Source organism: Diceros bicornis, chromosome 17, assembly GCF_020826845.1.
Source record: "Diceros bicornis minor isolate mBicDic1 chromosome 17, mDicBic1.mat.cur, whole genome shotgun sequence".
NCBI lineage: Eukaryota > Metazoa > Chordata > Mammalia > Perissodactyla > Rhinocerotidae > Diceros > Diceros bicornis.
In genome coordinates, this window is record NC_080756.1 from 14,413,453 (window position 1) to 14,434,647 (window position 21,195).

At 37.9% G+C, this 21,195-nt stretch overlaps 1 protein-coding gene and 1 pseudogene across 1 annotated transcript; one reads left to right on the plus strand and one right to left on the minus strand.

The window, feature by feature from the left end:
• The first annotated feature begins 288 nt into the window (after nt 1–288).
• LOC131415669 (olfactory receptor 6C70-like) lies at nt 289–1,225 on the plus strand (annotated as a pseudogene).
• Nucleotides 1,226–9,499: 8,274 nt separating this feature from the next.
• On the minus strand, nt 9,500–10,447 carry LOC131415670 (olfactory receptor 6C2-like). The gene has a single exon (XM_058557490.1). It carries the CDS (start codon nt 10,442–10,444, stop codon nt 9,500–9,502), a length of 945 nt encoding a protein of 314 aa, XP_058413473.1. The 5' UTR covers nt 10,445–10,447.
• Between the last annotated feature and the right edge of the window lie 10,748 nt (nt 10,448–21,195).

Consider the following 21,195-nt stretch of genomic DNA (forward strand, 5'->3'; position numbering starts at 1 on the left):
AATGGACAAATTTGGAATTAGTTACAATTGACTGGAAGTTTGTAAGTAACTATTATGGGTTTTGCAGGTCAATTTCCAAAACTGAGTTGACTTCTAGTGTGTTTTTTTAAAGAGTTTCTTTTGCGAGCTCTAGATCATATCTTCAACATGGAATATTACTCTGTGAATGGGTATGTTTGTGAATATAGATCCTTTTATATATCATTTCCTGAATATAAAGCTACGCATGTAGTTTCTTATTTTTGTACATTTTTATTTCTAGAATTTTACTGAAATCACAAAAGAGAAATGAAGAACCATACAAGGCAGATAGAGATTATCCTTCTGGGACTGACAGATAATTCTCAGTTACAGATTGTAATTTTCTTCTTTCTACTTCTAAATTACGTGTTGAGTATAATAGGAAACTTAACCATCATTGCCCTCACTCTACTGGATTCCCATCTCAAGACCCCAATGTATTTCTTCCTCCATAATTTCTCTTTCCTGGAAATTTCACTCACAAGTGCTTGCATTCCCAGATTCTTAATCACCATCGTAACTAGGGAAAAGACTATTTCTTATAATGGTTGTGCATCTCAGTTATTTTTTTATATATTCTTGGGGGTTACAGAATTTTTCCTTCTGGCAGCTATGTCTTATGACCACTATGCTGCCATCTGCAAACATTTGCATTATACTTCCATCATGAGCAGCAGAGTTTGTCATTAGCTTGTGCTCAGTTCTTGGGCAACTGGATTCCTGGTCACTTTCCCTCCACTGATTTTGGGTCTTAACCTGGATTTCTGTGCCTCAAATATCATCGATCATTTCATTTGTGACATTTCTCCTGTCCTGCAACTTTCTTGCTCCGATACACATTTACTAGAACTGATTGCATTTTTGTTAGCTGTGATGACCCTCATTGTCACATTGTTATTAGTAATCCTTTCTTACGCTTACATCTTCGAGACGATTCTAAAATTCCCTTCAGCTCAGCAAAAGAAAAAAGCCTTTTCCACCTGCTCTTCTCACATGATTGTTGTCTCCCTCACTTATGGTAGTTGTCTATTCCTCTACATAAAGCCATCAGCGAAGGAAAGAGTCACTTAGTAAAGGAGTAGCTGTGCTGAATACTTCGGTTGCCCCTTTGTTGAATCCGTTCATTTATACTCTGAGGAACCAGCAAGTTAAACAAGCCTTCAGAGCTGTGTTTAGAAAGATATTTTCTGCTTCAGACAAGTAATACTATTTATTGAAATAAATAACATGGAAACATAAAAGGAACATTGAGCAAAAACTATTTTGACTCTTTTAATTTAAGAATTGATCTGTGATATTTAATTATTTGAATTACTTTTGCTTACTGGAGCTTAGAAATTCTTTCCATTCTACACATTCGACTTTTAACTTTCTGTTTGTTAAAGTGAAACCTTTCTACGATAGAAATATAAAATTGAAAAATTTATTTTCTCTAAAAGTAGGATAGAATAAAATAAATGAAGATTTTTGATTGTATTATAGAATATAAGTTCTTGGAGAGCTAGCTGTATCTTAAATAATTTAAATAAATGTACCATGTTTTATTTATGTGCCATATTCTTTAAAATTCTTAGATAATTGAATTTTGTCATTATTAAATATGCTTAAGATGCTCCAAGAGACCTTACTCTTTAAAAGAATAGTGTAGAGAATTATTTTAAAGTGATTTATTGAAATGTCAATTTTCAACGTATGTATGTCTATATTTATAAAGACAGAGAGAGCGAGAGAGAGAAAGAGAATGATAAAATAAATCTCATAAAATGTAAACAACTGTGACTCAATAAAGGGCATATGAAGTACTTTGTGCTATTTTTAGAACATGTCTTTAAGTGTAAAATTACAAAAATGTGACAAAAAACAGTCTTGTTTTATTTTATTTTTATTTTTTTTTGTTGTTTATTGCAGTAACATTGGTTTATAACATAGTATAAATTTCAGGTGTACATCATTATACTTCTCTTTCTGCATAGATTACATCATGTTCACCTTGGACTAAAACAATCATTCTCACAATGTAATACGACTTCTTGTTGTGGGCCTTGCTTGCCTTACAAGGGAAGTAACGATGGACTATGGGCTGTACTAAAATTACCAAGTCATTTCTTCATTTGTGAGCAGTTGACTGAGAAATGACTCAAAGCTATTAAGTACCCTAAGAATTGACTCATTAAGAGTTTCTAGAATTTCATGTTCAAACACAAGTGTAAGAATATTATTAGAGTTTATTCAGATCTAATATTTTGTATTTTATTAAGAAGCTTGGATGTTACAAAACATATGGGAAGATTTCATTTGTTTTCTTTGTTATAATTTTAGGAAATGATACTTTGTTTTCCAGCCATCAGTAATATGATCTTACATTGACTGAAGTTTTCACTTGTTATTTTCTCTCTTTATGAATGCATTTAAAATGAAATATGATTCACCTATATTTTTATTGCTAAAATGATGTTGCTATCTCAGAAAACAATGAGAAATGTATACGATCATCCCTCCAAATTTTTATGTCCCTTTAATGTCATCACCAGGTCTTCGAAATAATAGAAAGCACATCTAAATGTGCTGCGATTCAGACAAAAACTCGTACATGAATGTTCATAGCAACCTTGTTCATAATGGTCAAAAAGTGGAAACAGCCTGAATGTCCATCAACTGATGAATGGATAAACAAAATGAGGTATATTCATGAAATGGAATACTATTGATCCATAAAAGGAACAAAATACCAATATATTATACAACACGGGTGACCCTTGAAAACATTTTGCTAAGTGGAAGAAGTCAGACACAAAAGACCATGCATATTGTATGGTTCAATTTATATGAAGTGCCAGGAATAGGCAAATCCATACAGACAGAAAGCAGATTAATGGCTGCCAGGGGCTGGAGGATGGGAGTCATGGGAAGTCGTTGCTTAATAGATATGGAGTTTCTTTCTGAGGTGATAAAAATGTTCTGGAATTATATAATGACGATGATTGTGCAACTTTGTGAATGTACTAATAGCCACTGAATTGTACACTGTAAAACTGTTAAAATGCTGAATTTTATGTTATGTGAATTTTACCTCAATAGAAAAAAAGCAGTTTGGGAGAGGAATATAAAAAATTTTAGATTGGATTGGAAGACCTAAAAGCCTTCAGAACCCTCACTTCCTGATTGTCAGCCCACTTTATTGAAATCTTTGTCTTGTTCAGAGGAGAGATGGAAACGTGAGACGAGAAGATAGAATGTGTTACTAACAAGAAAAATGTTGATTGCATAGCTGCTGTATTTGGTGATAGTGCTTTTTAGTCTAGAAGAATCAAAGGGGATCAAAGACAGAGAGGACTTGAGTTCCAGTCACTGTGCCAGCTCTTAACCCAGGAACATAGGGTGATGGGCTGCTAAGCATAAAGCTGAGAAAAATCAAATGTTAGCGTCTAAAGTGACGGATTTCGCTCTCATCTGGGGAAAGCAAGCCACAAAGCAGTCGCAATGGAAGCCAGCAGAGAGAAAGAGACAGCGGCACGAGAATGTTGCATGTAGATTGCACGCAAAAGGGTGAATCAGCAAAAATCATATAAGCCTGTGTAGACTTAAATACAATATTAGTAGGTAAAACAGCAAAATAAAACAGTTCTAGAAAAGATGTGGTAAGCTTTAGATTTTAAATCTGGCAAAATCCTTTGTTCAGTCATTATAAAGAGAGTTTCTTAATACATGTATTTTCAATAAAATGTTTAATTAGAAGACGGAAAGTTTATGTTGTAAGTAAATTTCTAGATAGAAGAGAATTAAAATGAATTTTTACTGTTAACATAGCTATCTGAAGGCAACTATTTTAATGACAAACACAAATTCTTAGATTTTAAACAACCTTCAAATTTTTATCACTAAGTATCTCAGAGAAGTGTAAAGAATATATTATTAACCACAGATAAATAAAGTTTTTCTCTGCCAGATCAGGAAATAAAGGACATTTATACTATGAAAATGCAATAGTAATCTTTATTTAATAAATTTGAACTAGGAAAAGTTCCATTAAAATCTAGACCTATTACTCTAACCTTCATGTCTCAACCTAGTTATATCATGTTATGGATTAATAAGCACGGAAAAGTCAATATTTGAGAATCATCTATTTTCACATACAAACTACAGAAGATACAGAATTATCTCTATATAATGTCACCCTCACAGACTTCCTTACCACAATGCATTCTTCATTTGGAAAGAAAGTATTAGAATAATAACTAGTGACATATGGGATTTCAAAAACCACTGCAATTTTTTCCACAAATAACAAATCAAAGCAAAGTGGCTTTATAGTGAAAATTGCAATATTTGCAATTCTACTAATGGCACATATTTGGTCAATTAATAAATACTTAGTAGACTACGTTAATTCTAAGTATTGTACTTTAAAACAATATCTCAAAGTTAATGTATGCATTTTTAAGTAGTTTGAAAAATTTCTGTTCATTATCATCACTGAAGGAATAGCACCTCAAAAAAGCAAAACTTTTAATGTATAAAAATCACTACCTTAAGTTAAATCAAGCACATTTGTTTTCCTCACAAAATGATAACTTATTGAGAAATTTAAACAACACATTTTTTTGTTGACATGCTCATAGATGTTTTCGCAAACAATTTGCAAGATCAATTTGCTTTACTTCCTCACAAAGTTCGCTTTTGTTCTTTTGGTCAAAGTCTGGATCAACTCATGGGACTGAACTGCATGTGGAAACAATATCCAGAACTTGACACAGGGTGCAGTATTAAACTTCTTGAGTACATTGAGTAATTGTTTTAAGTGGTGGAAGCTTATCAAAAAGACACAGAGCCAGCTTCATGGGGCTACAGCTGGATACATCTGGAAAAGGTGAGAATCAGATGATAAAGAGAACAATGTATTACAACTCATAGAATAAGATAAAAATGTATAAAATTTTTACTTATTTGAAAATGAATAAACGAATAAGGACAAAAAGGCTCTTTCTTATAGTTAAATGTGAATTAACAGAGAAGGAACGATGGAGTTAGAAAATCTCGATAGACGTGAACACTGGTGGTTGAATGATGAGGAACAGCATCTACACGTATTCTCAAATGACTACTTAACTATAAAATTAAAATAATCATTGCCAAGACCTAGAAGACAGCACCTTACCAAGTAATCAAAATTAGCTTTACAACAAAAGATAATGGCTAATTATATAGTTAATAAGTTAACAGAAACAAAAGAATAATATATTTAATTAAAAGCAAGTGAGGTATGAAAGGAAAATAAAGGAACATAAAACTCCTGGGGTAAATTAAAACGATGGTAAGACAGGAGACAGAAAGCAAAGGATAACAGTAAATAAGACGTCAGTAAAATGGTAGAACAGGAGTTCCCGGCGCTCATCCCCTCACAGAAACATAAATTTGAACAACTATCCATGCACAAAAATACCTTCACAAGAGCTAAGGCTTTCAGGTGAGAGACTACAGCACCTGAGTGGAGAATAAAAATAGGAAGATGCGTGGAAGAGGGTAGGAAGGACAAGCTCACATGACCCGTGTCACTGTTCCTCCAAGCCCAGGTAGCGCAACATGGAGACAGAAACCCTCCCCATGGGGGAAGGAGAGCGAAGTGAGCAACTGACTTCACTATGGACCCTAGCACCAGGTTTGCCACAGTGAACTCCGGTGCCAGGCCTGCCGCCACAGCCCAAGGCTGCAGGCTGGCACCTGCCCCAGCACCAGACCAGCCCCTGAGGCCCCAGGCTGCAGACCAGCCCCTGCAGCCCCAGCCTCCAGGCCTGCCCCAGCACCAGGCCAACCTCACAGTTCCAGGCTTAAGGCCACTCCAGCAACACACCAGCCTCTGTCGCCCTGTGTTTCCAGGCCCCAGGAATGCCCCCGTAGACTTAGGCTCCCAGCCCCTCCATCAGCAGGCCAAACCTGTGAACCCAGGCTCCATGCCTATCCGCTACAGATCCAGACTCCAGGACCAACACCCACAGTCCATGGCCAGGCCTGTCCCTGCAGACACACGTACTAGACCACCCTAATGGACTCCAGTACAGACTGGCCCCCACAGACTGAGCACCAGGCCCATTCCCATGAGCTCAGACGCCAAGCCCAATCCAGCACCTGGACACCCCCATGGACACTGGCTCCAGACCTGCCCCACGGATCCAGGTCCCAGGCTTCCCATAATGGAATCAGATGCCAGGCCTACCCCAGTGGACCCAGGCTCCAGTCCCACTCATGTGGACCCGAGCTCCAGGTCAGCCCCTCGGGACCTAGGCCGCAGGCCTACCCACCTGCTAAGCCAGTCAGAAGGCCAGCCTACCTGAGGACTTCAGCAGCAAGCCCACCCTGGACCCTACCAGAGGGCCAGCCCAGAACCTCTGGGTTAAGCGAAGGGCTTTCCCTGCCAAAGCCAGTCCATCAAGACTGGGAGAGACACCTACTTCTTCAAATGTACAAACACCAATGAGTCCACAAGGATCTCAAATAATCAGAGAAACATAACACCACAAGAGGAAAAACATAAAGCACTAGGCAACAACCCTAAAGAAATGGAGCTGCTCACTATTAGTAGCTTTCTTTCTTTATTTCAAACTATAATACTCCCACCACTGCACGACTTTCATCTCCAGTTTGAAAGAATGCTACTTTTCAATGCTGAGTGACATTTCAATGTTTCAGATATTAACTACTAATTATAATTTTTCTGCATTTATTTGTGGATATAACACTTTAAACTCCACATGTAAAGAAGATTGGAGTAATGATACTTGGCTTAGTTTCTTGGCTTCTACTCCTATATCTTCTTCAATCTTACATATTGATGTCCTGAAATTTTCTTGTTTTAATTTATAGATTTAAAAGCACATTATCTACATTAAGCATAAAATTAATTAATTGTTTTGTAATTATATCAAATATAATATAGTCAACAATTAGTAACTTATTAAAAAATGTCACATAATTACTTTCGTCTCGATAATGAATATTTTAGAGTCTCTTGTGAAGATTTCTTTATTCAGATATTTCTTATAGTGTTTTCAGGACATGAGAGCTCTTTGGTGAATGCTCCATAATGCCATGTTGATAATAAATATGCTTCAAAGTTGGCAAGGAGATGATAACTGCAATTTCTTCTCATCTTCTTTCTCCTTATCAAAATATAAAATCTTAGGGGCCGGCCCAGTGGCGCAAGCGGTTGAGTGCGCGCGCTCCGCTGCGGTGGCCCGGGATTCGCTGGTTCGGATCCCGGGCGCGCACCGATGCACTGCTTGGTGAGCCATGCTGTGGCGGCGTCCCATATAAAGTGGAGGAAGATGGTCACCGATGTTAGCCCAGGGCCATCTTCCTCAGCAAAAAAAAAAAAAGAGGAGGATTGGCGGATGTTAGCTCAGGGCTGATCTCCTCACAAAAAAAATAAATAAATAAATAAATAAATAAAATAAAATCTTAAATATGCTACAATAAGACAGATTATGGTTTATAAAATTTATTACATAAATTCTGAAATGTTTAGACAACTTAATTATTTTCTTTGATGTCAGTAAAGCAATTTAGTAAACAAAGATAAGCAGACACATCTATATGACTCTACTACTCTGTCAGCTTCTATCCATCCAATTACGGTGTCCTTTCCCATCCCTCTGCCACCAAAACTACACTGCTGCTTGAAAGGTTGTGTGTTCTAGTGGATTGAACGTGACACAATATCAGAATTCACTCTCCATTGTTTGCCACTTGTGCTCTATTAGTCAATTTACTCAATCATCTTTTGTCTACATTTTGATACAATGAAAACATATTTACAGGATTGATAAGGACAATAATAAATTTTGAAAAGAGTTCAACATGTCATTGGTAGATCAAAATGGCAGTTATTTTCAAAATTATGCCAACATGAATAATTTAAAGAATGTTTACTGCTTCAAACTCCACTTTTAAAATTTAAAATAAGTAGACCCTGAGTTTTTAATCTAACAGGTAATTTTTTCAAAAAATTTTAAACAATTAATTCTTTGTTCTTTTTGTCTGTTAGCCTGTAGACACAATTATTTACTTTCGAAGATAGTAACTAAAAAGGTGGGAGCATTATCGTTGGAAGCTTCTTTTCTTCTCTTTTTCTTTCTTTTTTTTTTTTTTTTTTCCCATTGACAAGCACACTGTTACCTGCTTCAAAATCTAAGTTCTTCAATTTAGGGAAGATTTTCTTCAATTTTCCCCTTGATTATAATTCCAATATCTATTCCCTTTTGCAGTTTTTTATTTTTTCCTGTTCTGCTGGTTGAATATCTTTGATATTTTCTTAAATCATTCAGGTAGCCTTGTGTTGATGTGAAGAGCTGTCTTCTTTCATCAGCATTTAAAATTCGGTGTTCCAATTCACTCTTATGCATCTATTCTAATTTTTTAACTCATAATAAGTGACATTATGTTTAAATTTGTTTTTTTTAAATGTATGCCTTTTAGTCGAAGTTCTCTCATGAAGAAATATAAATAGTGAATACATATTATCAGTAAAGATGTTTCCATTTCTTCAATTCTGATTATTCCTGAACTCTCATTGATATCTTTGTTTTCACATTGTTGTTTTTATTATTTTAATAGGCCTGGAATGCCTTATTTGGATTAATTTATTTTAATACATCTTTGCTGTTGTTGTTTTCTTTTCTTTATTTCATTCTTAGATTTACAATATTAAGTTTGATTATTTTAGAGGAAGAAATTTTTATAGTTTTGCAACGAGGGAAAACAGCATGTATGAATTTGGTTTGAAAAAAGAAGAAAGAGTTTGATTAAAGTGAGATTAGGATTCAGTATTAAATTTCTTTGAAAAGATTAATCTGACTAAATTATAGGCACAAAGCAATTAAATAAGTTAGAATCTGTATAAATATTTAGAGGACTTTCTTCTTTCATTTTTTTTTTTTTAATTTTTTGTTTATTGCAGTAACATTGGTTTATAACATTGTAAAAGTTTCAGGTGTACATCATTGTACTTCTATTTCTGCATAGATTACATCATGTTCACCACCAAAATACTAATTACAACCCATCACCACACACATGTACCGAATTATCCCTTTCACCCTCCTCCCTCCCCCCTTCCCCTCTGGTAACCACCAATCCAATCTCTGTCCCTATGTGTTTGTTTATTGTTGTTATTATCTACTACTTAATGAAGGAAATCATACGGTATTTGACCTTCTCCCTCTGACTTATTTCACTTTGCATTATACCCTCAATGTCCATCCATGTTGTCACAAATGGCTGGATTTCATCGTTTCTTATGGCTGAGTAGTATTCCATTGTGTATATATACCACAGCTTCTTTATCCATTCGTCCCTTGATGGGCACTTAGGTTGCTTCCAAGTCTTGGCTATTGTGAATAACGCTGCAATGAACACAGGGGTGCATGTATCTTTGCAAATTGGTGTTTTCAAGTTCTTTCTTCTTTCATTATACTCCAATTCATCAAAATTTCAATTTCGAGAGAAATGTAATCCTCTTTATAGAGTCATATAAAGCCTGTTTCACTTGCTTATTCCTCAGAGTGTAAATGAAAGGGTTCAAGGAGGGTGCAACAGAAGTAGTGAGAACTACAATTCCTTTATTTATGGCCACCTGGTCCTTTACTGAGGGCTTGACATAGATGAAGATGCAGCTTCCATAGGCGATGGAAACCACAATCATGTGGGATGAGCAGGTAGAAAAGCCCTTTCTTCTTTGCTGGACTGAGGGGAATCCCAGAATTGTCCTGATGATGTATGTGTAGGACAGAAGCACACACATGAGGGTGATAATGAGTGCAAATACAGCCACAAGGATAATCATTTGTTCTATTACCCAAGTGTCTGAGCATGAGATCTTTAGGAGGGGAGCTGCATCGCAGCTAAAATGATCAACAGCATTGGAGTCACAGAATTCCAGCTGGAGCCCCAAGGTAAGGGGTGGGACAATGATCATCAAGCCAGACACCCAACAGCAGGCGACTAATACGGTGCACACTCTGTTGTTCATGATGGTCATGTAGTGAAGGGGTTTACAGATAGCAACATACCGATCATAGGACATGGCTGCCAGGAGAAAAAATTCTGTTGCTCCAAAGAGAATAATAAAAAATATTTGAGTTGCACAAGCATTGTAGGTAATAGTATTGTCCCCAGTTGATATACTGTACAGGAATCTAGGGATGCAGACAGTGGTAAATGAGACTTCTAAGAAGGAAAAATTTCTGAGGAAAAAGTACATAGGAGTTTTAAGATGGGAGTCTATCAATGTTAGGGTGATAATAGTCAGGTTCCCTGTTACGCTTAACATGTAGGTGAGAAATAGAAAGACAAAAATCAGGATTTGCAGTAGTGGGTTATCTGTCAGTCCCAGCAGGATAAAAGTTGTTATTGCTGTGTGGTTCCTCATCACTGCCTTGTGAAATCTACCCAGTGGGGGTGTAAAACTCAAAGAGATTTTATCAGGAGGTAGATATTCAAATTCTGTAGCACAAGACTGCCATATAAAAGCCAAGCAAACCAGTCCACATTTACATTCTCCTTTCTCATCATAATCAATATTGCCACTATTCCAACCACCTTCCTGAGTTTTACACGTATGAGCAGCAGATTATTCCATCGGGATTCATGCTATTGTAAAACAATCCATCTTTTTTCACATAATCTTTACCCGTCAAAGTTTAAGAATGTAGTTTATTGTTTGTAATTCATTACATGAATTGGATTTACAAGTAAATTAGGGGAAAAAAAGATGATGTTACTTCTTGTGTACTTAAACATTCTTTATCCAAGACAAACCTTAGATGTAGGACATAACCAGATAATTAAGAAAATGGATTCTCTTCGATTGTTACTGTCAAAACATTGTTTTAAGGGTAAGATGCATTTCTTCTGGAAACCAAACAAACAACAATGACAACCAAACACAACACGGGATCCTGAGATTTTCCTTTGTCTATTATTCTTCTCTGGTTGTATTCCGTATTCTGAACTCATAAGTGGTTTGATGTACAACTGTTTTATCTACATTGTGAGAAAAGGCTGTGTTCAAGATATTTGCAAAAGGACTATCCTCATATACATTCATGTTATATTTCGGTTAACTGACTGTGGTCCCATTTCTCCCCAAATCCTTTAAACTTGAAGTATGTGTAATGGTACTAAATATAGTCTTGCAGGCTGTGCCTTTTTTCATTATGTTTTTAATTCCTTTGAAAAGATATTAGTGTTTCCACCTTCTCATCTTATCCCTGCTCAGTTTAACTTTAACTCTCTGCAAACTCTCTGGGTTTCACTTCCAACCCCCTACTGCTTTCTAACACCTACAAGAACTTCACTGTTGAAGCCAATGGCCCATATTTACAGTTATCCCCTAACATTTTTCTTAAAATTAAAGTTTAATCATTCTTCAAACAGATTCTGTGCCATCATTCTGATTTTTCTCCTAACTCTAGGTCTCTCTTCTTAGTGACCTACACACTCGCCTCATTCTGTGTTCATCTGTGAAATACTGCCCTTCCTCAATATTCTATGTTGAGACCTCTCCCTTCTTGTTTTCTCGTTGTTATTCTTCTTACTCCATACTCTCCAATGGTAGTTTCTCTCAGTGCAATTGATTTTATTGTCATTTATATGAATTTCAAAGGCCCGAACATTTCCAAATGAAAAACATCGCTAAGTATACACCACCAGTTGGATGCTCCAAGGGTACCTCATGTGCTATGTGCTCAAAGTGAAATCTTGCTGCCTTCCCAAGCATTTTCCTCTTCTAGTGTGGACTATTTCTTGCAAAGATTAATCTGTTTTTTGTTCCCTGCAAGGTTCTTCACGGACAGGACCTTCCTTATTTCATCACATCATCACTTACGAGGCCCTCACCTCTATTGCTCATAACATAAGTTCCACTAACCTTGACGGCTTGCAATTCTTCGTATTTTCTACATGTTCTCCCCTCTGCAAGGGCTAATCCTATGAGTGACTAATGGCTCTTGGTCTTTCAGGATTCTCCTTAGGTATCAGTTCTTCAAGGAAATCTACATTGACCCACCCGGTGCATGTGAGATTATGATCCTGTGTTATTTCCAAGCACCTGTTGCCTATCCTGTCTTGGAATATGTCATGTTGTATACTTTAGTAGGCTCCTTTATGTTTCTGTAAACTTCTCCGAAGTGAAGGCTATAGTTTATATATCCTTACATTCCCTCATGTCTAGCACCTGTAGGGTGTTTTGTAAATGTGTACTGAACAAATAAAACAGAGTTATCTATGTGCTGAGACTAAGCTGTATTCTGTAATGCCTATTCTGGTCAACGTGTTCAACATTCTTATTTTTGTGTGTGTTTCAAATTGCACTGTCATTTCCAGTACATTCTTACACAAAAGGCATAAAAAATCCCAATTCTAAACTTTGTAAATGCTCTTTTTCCAGACTTTTTCTCTGGCCTTTGAACTAGTCTTCACTTTGCCTTTAATATAATTCTCCATCCACTGTTGTTGTTTGCTTGTTGTGTTTTCTCTAGTATTCTCTTTCCTGGACTTCTTGTTTTAAGGTACTTACATTTTTTTCACATTGTCCAGAATAGCTTCTTATACAACATTTTTTAGAGATTGAAGTCATTTTACTTTCTGCTTACTTTTCTTTTTCAAAGCTGAAACCACCTACTGTGTGTCTCTCTTCCAAGAGAGATGGTGGAGTGTGGCATGTTTTCTTTAGTTTTCCCACTTCACTCCCCAACCTCAACACCCTGGCTCTGATGAAAAGTACTGATGTTCTTGATTCAAGGAATTACGCTGTGTAGTTTTCATTAAAATCAGCAGGAATTCACATAGATAATATATATGGAGACATTCCAGAAGTTCAAGAAAATCCTAATATTCTTAGGGTCATTGAATCATTTGAGTCACTAACAAATAAACTCTACAAACAGGGGATTTGTTCTTTCTCTGTTAGATCCCTTGTTGCTGTCTTGACATGAGTACAGCCATGTTTGACTGGTCCATGGACCTACAGCCACCAGCACACAAAGAGATATAAAATGACTTTCTGTGTGGTGGCAACTGGCCCTTCTCCCACAGAGATAGTTACAATTTTTAAGATTACAAGACTCTTTGGGCATCATAGCCCGGGACAGACTGGCCATCTGTGCAAGGCTAGGACGATAACCATGGAGCTCAATGCATGTACACAACTGATAACCATTTGTGCATGACAACACCAAATGCTTACTCTGGAGATTACTCATACTATATGAGCTGCTGGAAACTGAGGCCTGGTGAGAGTCTTCCCTGTAGGGGGGACGCCTTGCCCAGGACCTCTTTTAATCGGCACTCCCACCTAGCCGTGTCAGTTGAAGGGACTCTCTCAGGTGTAAGGGTATGGATGTTGTAAGTACCTTGTCTGATGTTTCTCTCTCGATCGATCTGATGTTTCTCTTTTTTGATCGATCTGGTGTTGTTTCCTCTTTTTATTGACTTATTTGGATGTTATAAGTACCCAGTCTGATGCTTCTTTGTATATAGCTACTTCCTGTATTCTCCATATCTATTTGCTAACTTTCACTTTCCCCCTTCTCTATATAATAAAGTGTGCACTCAGTCAATTCGTTTGGGTTGCCAAGTTCCTTTTTACGTCTCCGATCAAATCCACCAAACCTCTTATATCAGTTGCTATGGAAATTGTGCCAGACAGTAGCATGTATCCTATAATTTTTGAATGAATGATTTAATGTACTTTATATGGAATTTTAACTCAATTTAGAGTTTAATCTTTTAAAAAGTAGAGAAAATTTCGGACAATTTTGATAGCTAAAAGACTTCCTGCAACATCAGGAAGGTTAGAATTGCTGCTAAATCCTGTGATTGTACCAAGATGCGATCTATTTCTTTTCCATTTAAATAATTTACTTCCCTACCTATACTCTCAAACCTATTTCTCTCCTGCTGATACTCATAGTCCATTTGCTAATATAACCTGATATTAGCTAATGAGGTAGTCTTCAAGATTCACAGTATTAATTCCATCCCTCTCTTTATGTACATATTAGAAGGTTCATTTAGCTGTCCAGTTTTTCACTCTGTCCAGAACGAACTTCAACTAATAATCTTTTTAGAGAAGCAAATGTTTAAGCATAGAGACAAATCACAAACTAACTTTTGGTAAAGGGAAAACTGTGTCCTCCCATTTCTACACTTTGAAACTGTCATAGAGTTTCTAAAAACTGTGCCATTCAACTGTTTAATGCCTTATCCCTACTCCTCTTTCTGCATCCCCTTGTCCTTCAATCAACATAAAAGAGCATAGCTTTCTAATCTTTATTTGGACTCACAGATTGAGATATAGAATGTAATACCATAGTAGCACTAGATTACTCTCTTTTGCAATGATTCTTAATTAGGAGGCGAGTAAAGGCTGGTGATTCTATTACCCCTAGGACACATTATCATGTCTGAGATTCTTTCATGCAGTGGAAATCTCAGGAGTTTGGAATCAGATACATTCAAAAAAGAATTCTAATTTATTCAGGGGTCCATAACAATATTCAAATAAAGTATAATCTTGATAAATATTATTAGGCTGTGGCACATCCTACAAAATAACTTTCTGCTCCATTCCCACAGCCACAGATCTCAGTCCCTTATGAACAGACTGTTGGTGAATCACAACTACGGTTATTAGAGAAATACTATTATTTAGAAAGGAGAATAGAAAGCTAATTCTGAGTGTTTTATACACAAAATTTACCTAATTATTTGAACTGCAGTTTACTTTTGAAATTTTTTCTACCTTCTAACATAATACTTTATCGAAACATTAAATTCACCCAGCTTCCTCTCTCTTTTCCTCTTCAGAAATGAAATATCACTTTTAATCCTCTTTTCTATTTTCATGTTTTATTAAGTAAGAATGAATATATCTTCTCTTTTTTCGTAAGACAAGATTCCTCTCATTCTCCTAGTTTATCTGGGTCTCGTCCTCTCACAAATCTTTCCACAAACGCAATGTAGGCAAAATTAGGACAAAGGTCAAGTTTGCCTCCACAGCCTTTGTTCTCCATCTCACCCACCTAAACTCCCAACCTCCTCTTGCCTGACTCCACAAGGTGTAAGGGCTGTGTCTTGATTGTGTGGAGTGCTGCGCTCTGACATTCTCTTGGGCTCACTGTGTCAGGACTTCTTTCTACCTGGCTTTTGGAAAATTTGAGACAAGCTATTTAAATGGAACTATTGCATCCAGGGTCTATTATTGGCCAAGTACAGGGCTTGGCTCTGGATGATAACACTCATTTAATTTATACAGAAATTCTCACTGTAGTTATTTATTTGATGTTTTCCCTCCTTCTTTCACAAATACTTGTGTTTAACTAGGTTATTTAATGTGTGCGACTCTCTGAATTAGTCATGTAGTATGCTTTTCACAGTGTAGATTCCTGAACTCAGAAACACCTAAAAAAGTTTAGCCAGACCTGGGGAGAGGAGTTAGGTGCTAGTGGTGAAATTAAAAATTAAAATACTATTAGTGTGATGATGAAGAGTTTATATGCATGTTAATGTTTGAGATCCACCTAGACAATTAAGGAAGTTTGTTGCCCAACCTCGACATCACAGCTTATATCAACACCTTCCTCTCAATCAGTGTTGCCCCTTATGTCATTAATATTAATTTATATATTTATGTTATAATTTCAGATACACATGAAGGATGAGTAAAATATTAACAGGTTACTTTTCCCTGTATTATGAGTCTTATATTGTTGATATCATCTGTGTCCACTATCTGTATTCTTCAGCTAGAGGACAAGACTCTACTTCTATTCATGGAGCAATAACCACTCCTACTCCTTAACCAGCATTAATTATTTATAATAGTAGCTATGAAAATATTTCCTACCTGAAAACACAGTCTCTAGGGTTCCAGCTATTTCTCCATCACTGAATGAAATGGTATCTCCGCAGGAGACATCAATTATTTTATTATATGAATGATTCTTCAGTCAGTTTGCTTTAAAACATTTCCTGTATATGACGTGAGTCCTCTGAGTCTGGAAAAATTAATTCATCTCTTCCTATGGATATATGCCTTATAAAATCCCATGGTACATATTGCAAGGTCATGTATAAAGGGACCATTACTGGAAAATGGACACTCATGCAAGAAAACTAAGAAAATACTCTAATAAGAGAAATAGTACAGATGTGGTACAACTAAGATGAAGACTCTAACAAAGCTATTGGACAACATTATACAGGGACAGCCTGTCACATCCACTGACCTCCCAGCTAAATTCTCAAGATTTTCAAGAAATTAATAAATAATGAAAACTGTTACCTTCCATGACCCTTCCACCCTTAAAAGAGTGGTCTCTTTGTGAGCTTCTCACACTAATCCTCAGCTTATCCCAGAAAAGAAAAACACAGTTCTTTGTTTTCAAGTTCTCTGAGATTTTCCGTATCCCCTCAATCCTTTCTTTATGCAAATCCTATTTTTACCTTTGTTAGATAAGATCAATTTATGAATGGTTTCTGTTTTATGCAAGTAAAATAGTGGGTAATCATTTAGTCTGCCTTATTCTTTGCCTTGTCCTTGGATTTTGGTTGATCTAACAGCTAATTTCTCTCCCGACTAGTTCGGGGCTACGAAAAAGCCAATAAGAAGAAGAAACTATGAAGTAACTAAAAACGGATATCCTTGCTGTCGTCTCCTTTTTCATACTTCCCCCTCTGAACACACACCAGGTGCAAACTGTCGTAGTGAAATCCTCTTCTCAACCTTGCTGTCCTGAGCAGTGCTTCATGAAGAATAACAAAAAGTGTCTCCTCCTCCTCAGCCATCAAATTACACTGTATTGAGTAATTCAGATATTAATGGAACATGTCCATTGAATTAAGAGACGTGGTGGGGCTGGAATAATTTCTGCTTAAATTTTTTATCATAAAAGTATATTTAAAATTTAGAAAATTTTGACATAGAAGCAATGTAATATTCTTTTTGGGTATAAAATCCAAGGATTTGAAATCTATATTTCTGTATGCTCCTGAAATTACTCTGTGTGAGTGACGATGTAGGGTTGTAAAAATGTAGCCGTAGGTATGACCTTAGTTTTACAAAGGGCTATTGAATAGTGCTCAACATGCCTACTACAATTTTTCATATTAAAATTTGAAAAATGTTTAACCACACTGAAGAAGAAAATGCCAACAAATATTTCTTTCTCCTAACTCTCAAAAGAGAAAGTAATTCTCATGTCTACCTTTGTGGTACTTCCTATTTGGTATTTTTTCATGGTTTCAGCTGGCAGCTCCTTGCTGTGTTTAACTGTGTTGTCTTAAGGAACATGTGACTCTGCACTGGCCTAAGAGGGTCATCAACTTACATTTACTGTCCAGGCATCTTCTGGAGGATCTAGAGTTCTTGAGTTTTCCATTTTCATATCATATAAAGACTCTCATTAGAGAATCTTCTTATTTTAAGCCTTGGAAACATTTTCCTTTTTTCTCTGTCATGAAGGGAAGAAGACCTAATGTAAGGGAGGAGAACAAAAGAACTTCTTCCGGGTTTTGGAAGAGCTCTGATCATTCTGAGCAAGGAGTTGGCTTTCCTACTCCAAAAGTAGTGATATTTATGCCCTTCTGCTCAGTCTTCTGGAGGTACACTGGGATCACCTGAATGAGTAAAGTTAAAGGATTCTCAGTGACCTGGTTGTAATGTCACTAATGAAACTTTTGCATAATAAACTTTGGCAAAGGAACTAAAATAGGCTACAGGGACACTGTCCTTTGAGACAATGAGATAGAACAACAGCATCAGACAGAGGCCATGAGTGCATCCTACTAATGAGAATAAAAAGCACTAACCTGATTCAATTCCCTGCTACACATTCTAAGAATATGGTATAAGAGATTTTAATAATCAAAATATCTTCCTTTACCTAATTTCACATGATACAATTGTTTGTAAAGTATCTATTTAATATGAAAATACACATTTGAGAAAAATTACTATATATTCAGTGATATTGTATAATGAATTTATATTTTTTTAGTACAGGAGCATTTACCGACATTTGAAAAATAGAGATAAAATATACAACAGACACGTTCTTTGTTCTGCCCACAGACAGTGCTTTGTAAGAGCATGGTTACATGGATGACTCACAACAGTTCACCCAATTAAAAACCACTATCTAATGAATCCTGCTTTGAAATATCTGCCTCTGAGATTTTGAAATGTGTGTTTAAAAGAAACATCTCAACCCATCTGAGGATTTTTTAAGACCTCAGACTAAGGTTTGGAGGACTAGTTAAGAAGTGTTGCTTTTGGTCAGTTTAAAAAGGGAAATAAAAATTGCAGTAACTGAGACAGGAGGTGACTGTTTAGAAATCTGGAAATCTTGTGTCAGTACATATTGGATGCTTTAGGAGTTTATGATTTGATGATGTTAGGTCATGGCTCATGATCAATAAGTTTGTCATGAATAAGGAAGAAAGTTCCTGTGGTGAAGGGAAAATGCCCTTGTTTCTGGTCGCTTGAATAAAATCAGCTTTTCTCTTTTTTCACTAGTTCTTTTTTTTTTTTTTTTTTTTACCATTACTGCTTTTATGGATTTCTTTCTCTAATTCTTATTTTATATTTTAATTAAGGCAAGTGTTGTTAAAAAATTATCATGCATTTTCATACATGTATACAATATGGTTATATTATTAGTATTTATGTTGTGAAAGACAATATATTATAGGAACATGCTGTTGTCATGTCAGTAAGTATTCACATTTGGAAAGATTGTGTATACTCTGGTTTTTGGGTGGGATATGCCTGCAGCAGTCCTGCATACATGTCCACACAAGTAAGGGCATGCTGACAGCCGGCAGAAAGAGGCAAGTGCTCGATATAGTCCACCTGCCAGCGTTGACTGGGCTGTTTACCTCTGGTGATTTGGTCTGTCTCCCAGAGAATGGCCCAGGGTATCCGTAAGGAACAAGGAGGGAATGCCTGATAGACTTGCACCGTGTCAGCATAGCGTAGGGGGAGGCCCCAGGCCTTGGCAATAGCCCATAGAGTTCTTCCTCATTTATGTCCAGTCTTCTTGTATAGCCATTCTGCCACTCTCTCATCTGGTACTTCTTCCAGGAGACAGTTCCAAGCTAACACGCCTGCTTGCTGGTTTCCTGGGGGCAGTGTTGCCTGATGTGCAGACATATGATACATTCTTATCGTCATTCCTTGGACCTGCCGCCAGATATCATCGCAGAGTTCTGCTCCCCACAATGGGCGACCATTAGTAGTCCACTTTTGTCGTGCCCATTGTGCCATCCACAGAGTAAGCCCCTTATAGACTGCCCAACTGTCCATGCACAGACATATTGGATTGGGCTCACAAGTCAACACCATCCAGGTAGTCTGCAATTCAGCCCATTGACTACTGTACCCAGCGCCAGAGTCCAACCACATGCTGTCAGTTAAAGGCTTGATAGCCACTGCCCTTCATGGGTTGGGGGTGGGGGTCACCCCTTGCAGAGCCATCCATATACTAGGCCTCCGCCAGGATTGGTCCTTCTCCTTCCTGTACATTTGGCAGGGTTTCAGGCATGGGCACCTAGTCTACTGGGGTTGTTTCCTCTGTGGTGTATGTTACTGGTCACAGGATGGCATGCAATTATGCACTGAGGGGACTACTAGTGAGGGTTCCTCATTGTAAGTATGCATGGCACTTTGCCAATGTCTGTGTTTGAGCTGTTCCCAAGTGGGGCTTTTGGAAAGTGTCCCTCAGTCACTCTGAAATGGACAAATGAGTACAGACTGTGACCAGCAGGGAATGGGGTATGACCTCCACTTGTTGGAGGGCCAAGTAAGCAGCACACAATCGTTTTTCTAGGATGCTATACTGGTTTTCAGCCCCTTTCCACGATTGGGACCAGAAGCCAAGGGGCACTCGTTTATTGCCTTGTCTCAGCCAGAGACTCCATCTGAACCCCTCTGGGTAACTGGAAACATCCAATTTGCATGGTCCCTGTGTTAAAACACCCAAAGACTGAATTTGTTTCACTGCTATTTTGGCTTGTGTGAAGGCCTCCTGCTCGGTGTTCCCGTCATCCCAGATGACACCTTTTCGCACGAACTTATAAAGGAGACGGAGTAGTTGGGCTAAATGAGGAATGAAAGTGTGCCAATAACCTGATAAGCCCAGAAAGCTCTGTAGTTGTTTCAGGGTGTTGAGTGTAGGGAAAGCCTGTATCTTATCTATAACAGCAGCAGGAACCACTTTTGTCTTACCAGACCAGACAACACCCAAGTGTTTGACAGACACCCAGGCCCTTGTAATTTGTTGTCATTCACCACCATCTTCATTGGCATAGGTGGCTGACGAGGGAGTGGGAGGCTTCCCGAGGGCCTGAAAAAGACTAAGAGGTTAACATGACATCATCAATATAAGGTAACAAGGCAACATTAGGGGGTTTTGTCCACTGGGCAACATTATAGAGGTGTTGCCACAGGGTGGGGTGAGAAGTGACTGAAGTCATTTTGCTCATCTCCACCCCTGACAGCAAAATGCCTTCTGCTCCTGAAGACCAATGCATTGTTATTTCCACTTGTGGCCTCTGCTCTCCTGATACAAGGACTGCTTGCACAGCATTTGCAGGAGCGGATTGGTGTCCCTTGGCCTTCACCCCAGCCGAGGGAGCTAGGGTATTCCCAGGCTATAGCCGAAGGCACTGTGGCTAGCTTTGTGGATCTTTGTTTTGGCTCCAGCTTCTGCCACGAAGCCAGCAGAACAGCATTTGGTTGCTTCTCGCCTTTTTCCAGAGGGGTGCCTGCCGACCCCTTGAGCCACGGCAGCTGCCATGCAGAGTGCTCTTTCCACGCCTCCCTCAGCCTTGGTCATGCCGCTGTCAGAGAGGAGGGAGGGGTGGGGAGCCCTGGCCACCAGATGCTCCAGCGTGGAGCCAGAGCGAGGTCAGAGCCAATGGCTCCTCCTGCAACTACCTTACTTTCGCTTTTTGTTCCTTCTCAGGTTCTGTTGTAAGCTGTCCCATGGTGGGGAGGGGCCACCCCTCAGCCATTGCAACTGGCCAGGCTTTTGATTTCTTTTTCTCATCATTTATCATCCCCAGGACTTCCCCTGCCTTCATTGCAAGCCATCTCACAGTGAGGAGGGACCACCCCAT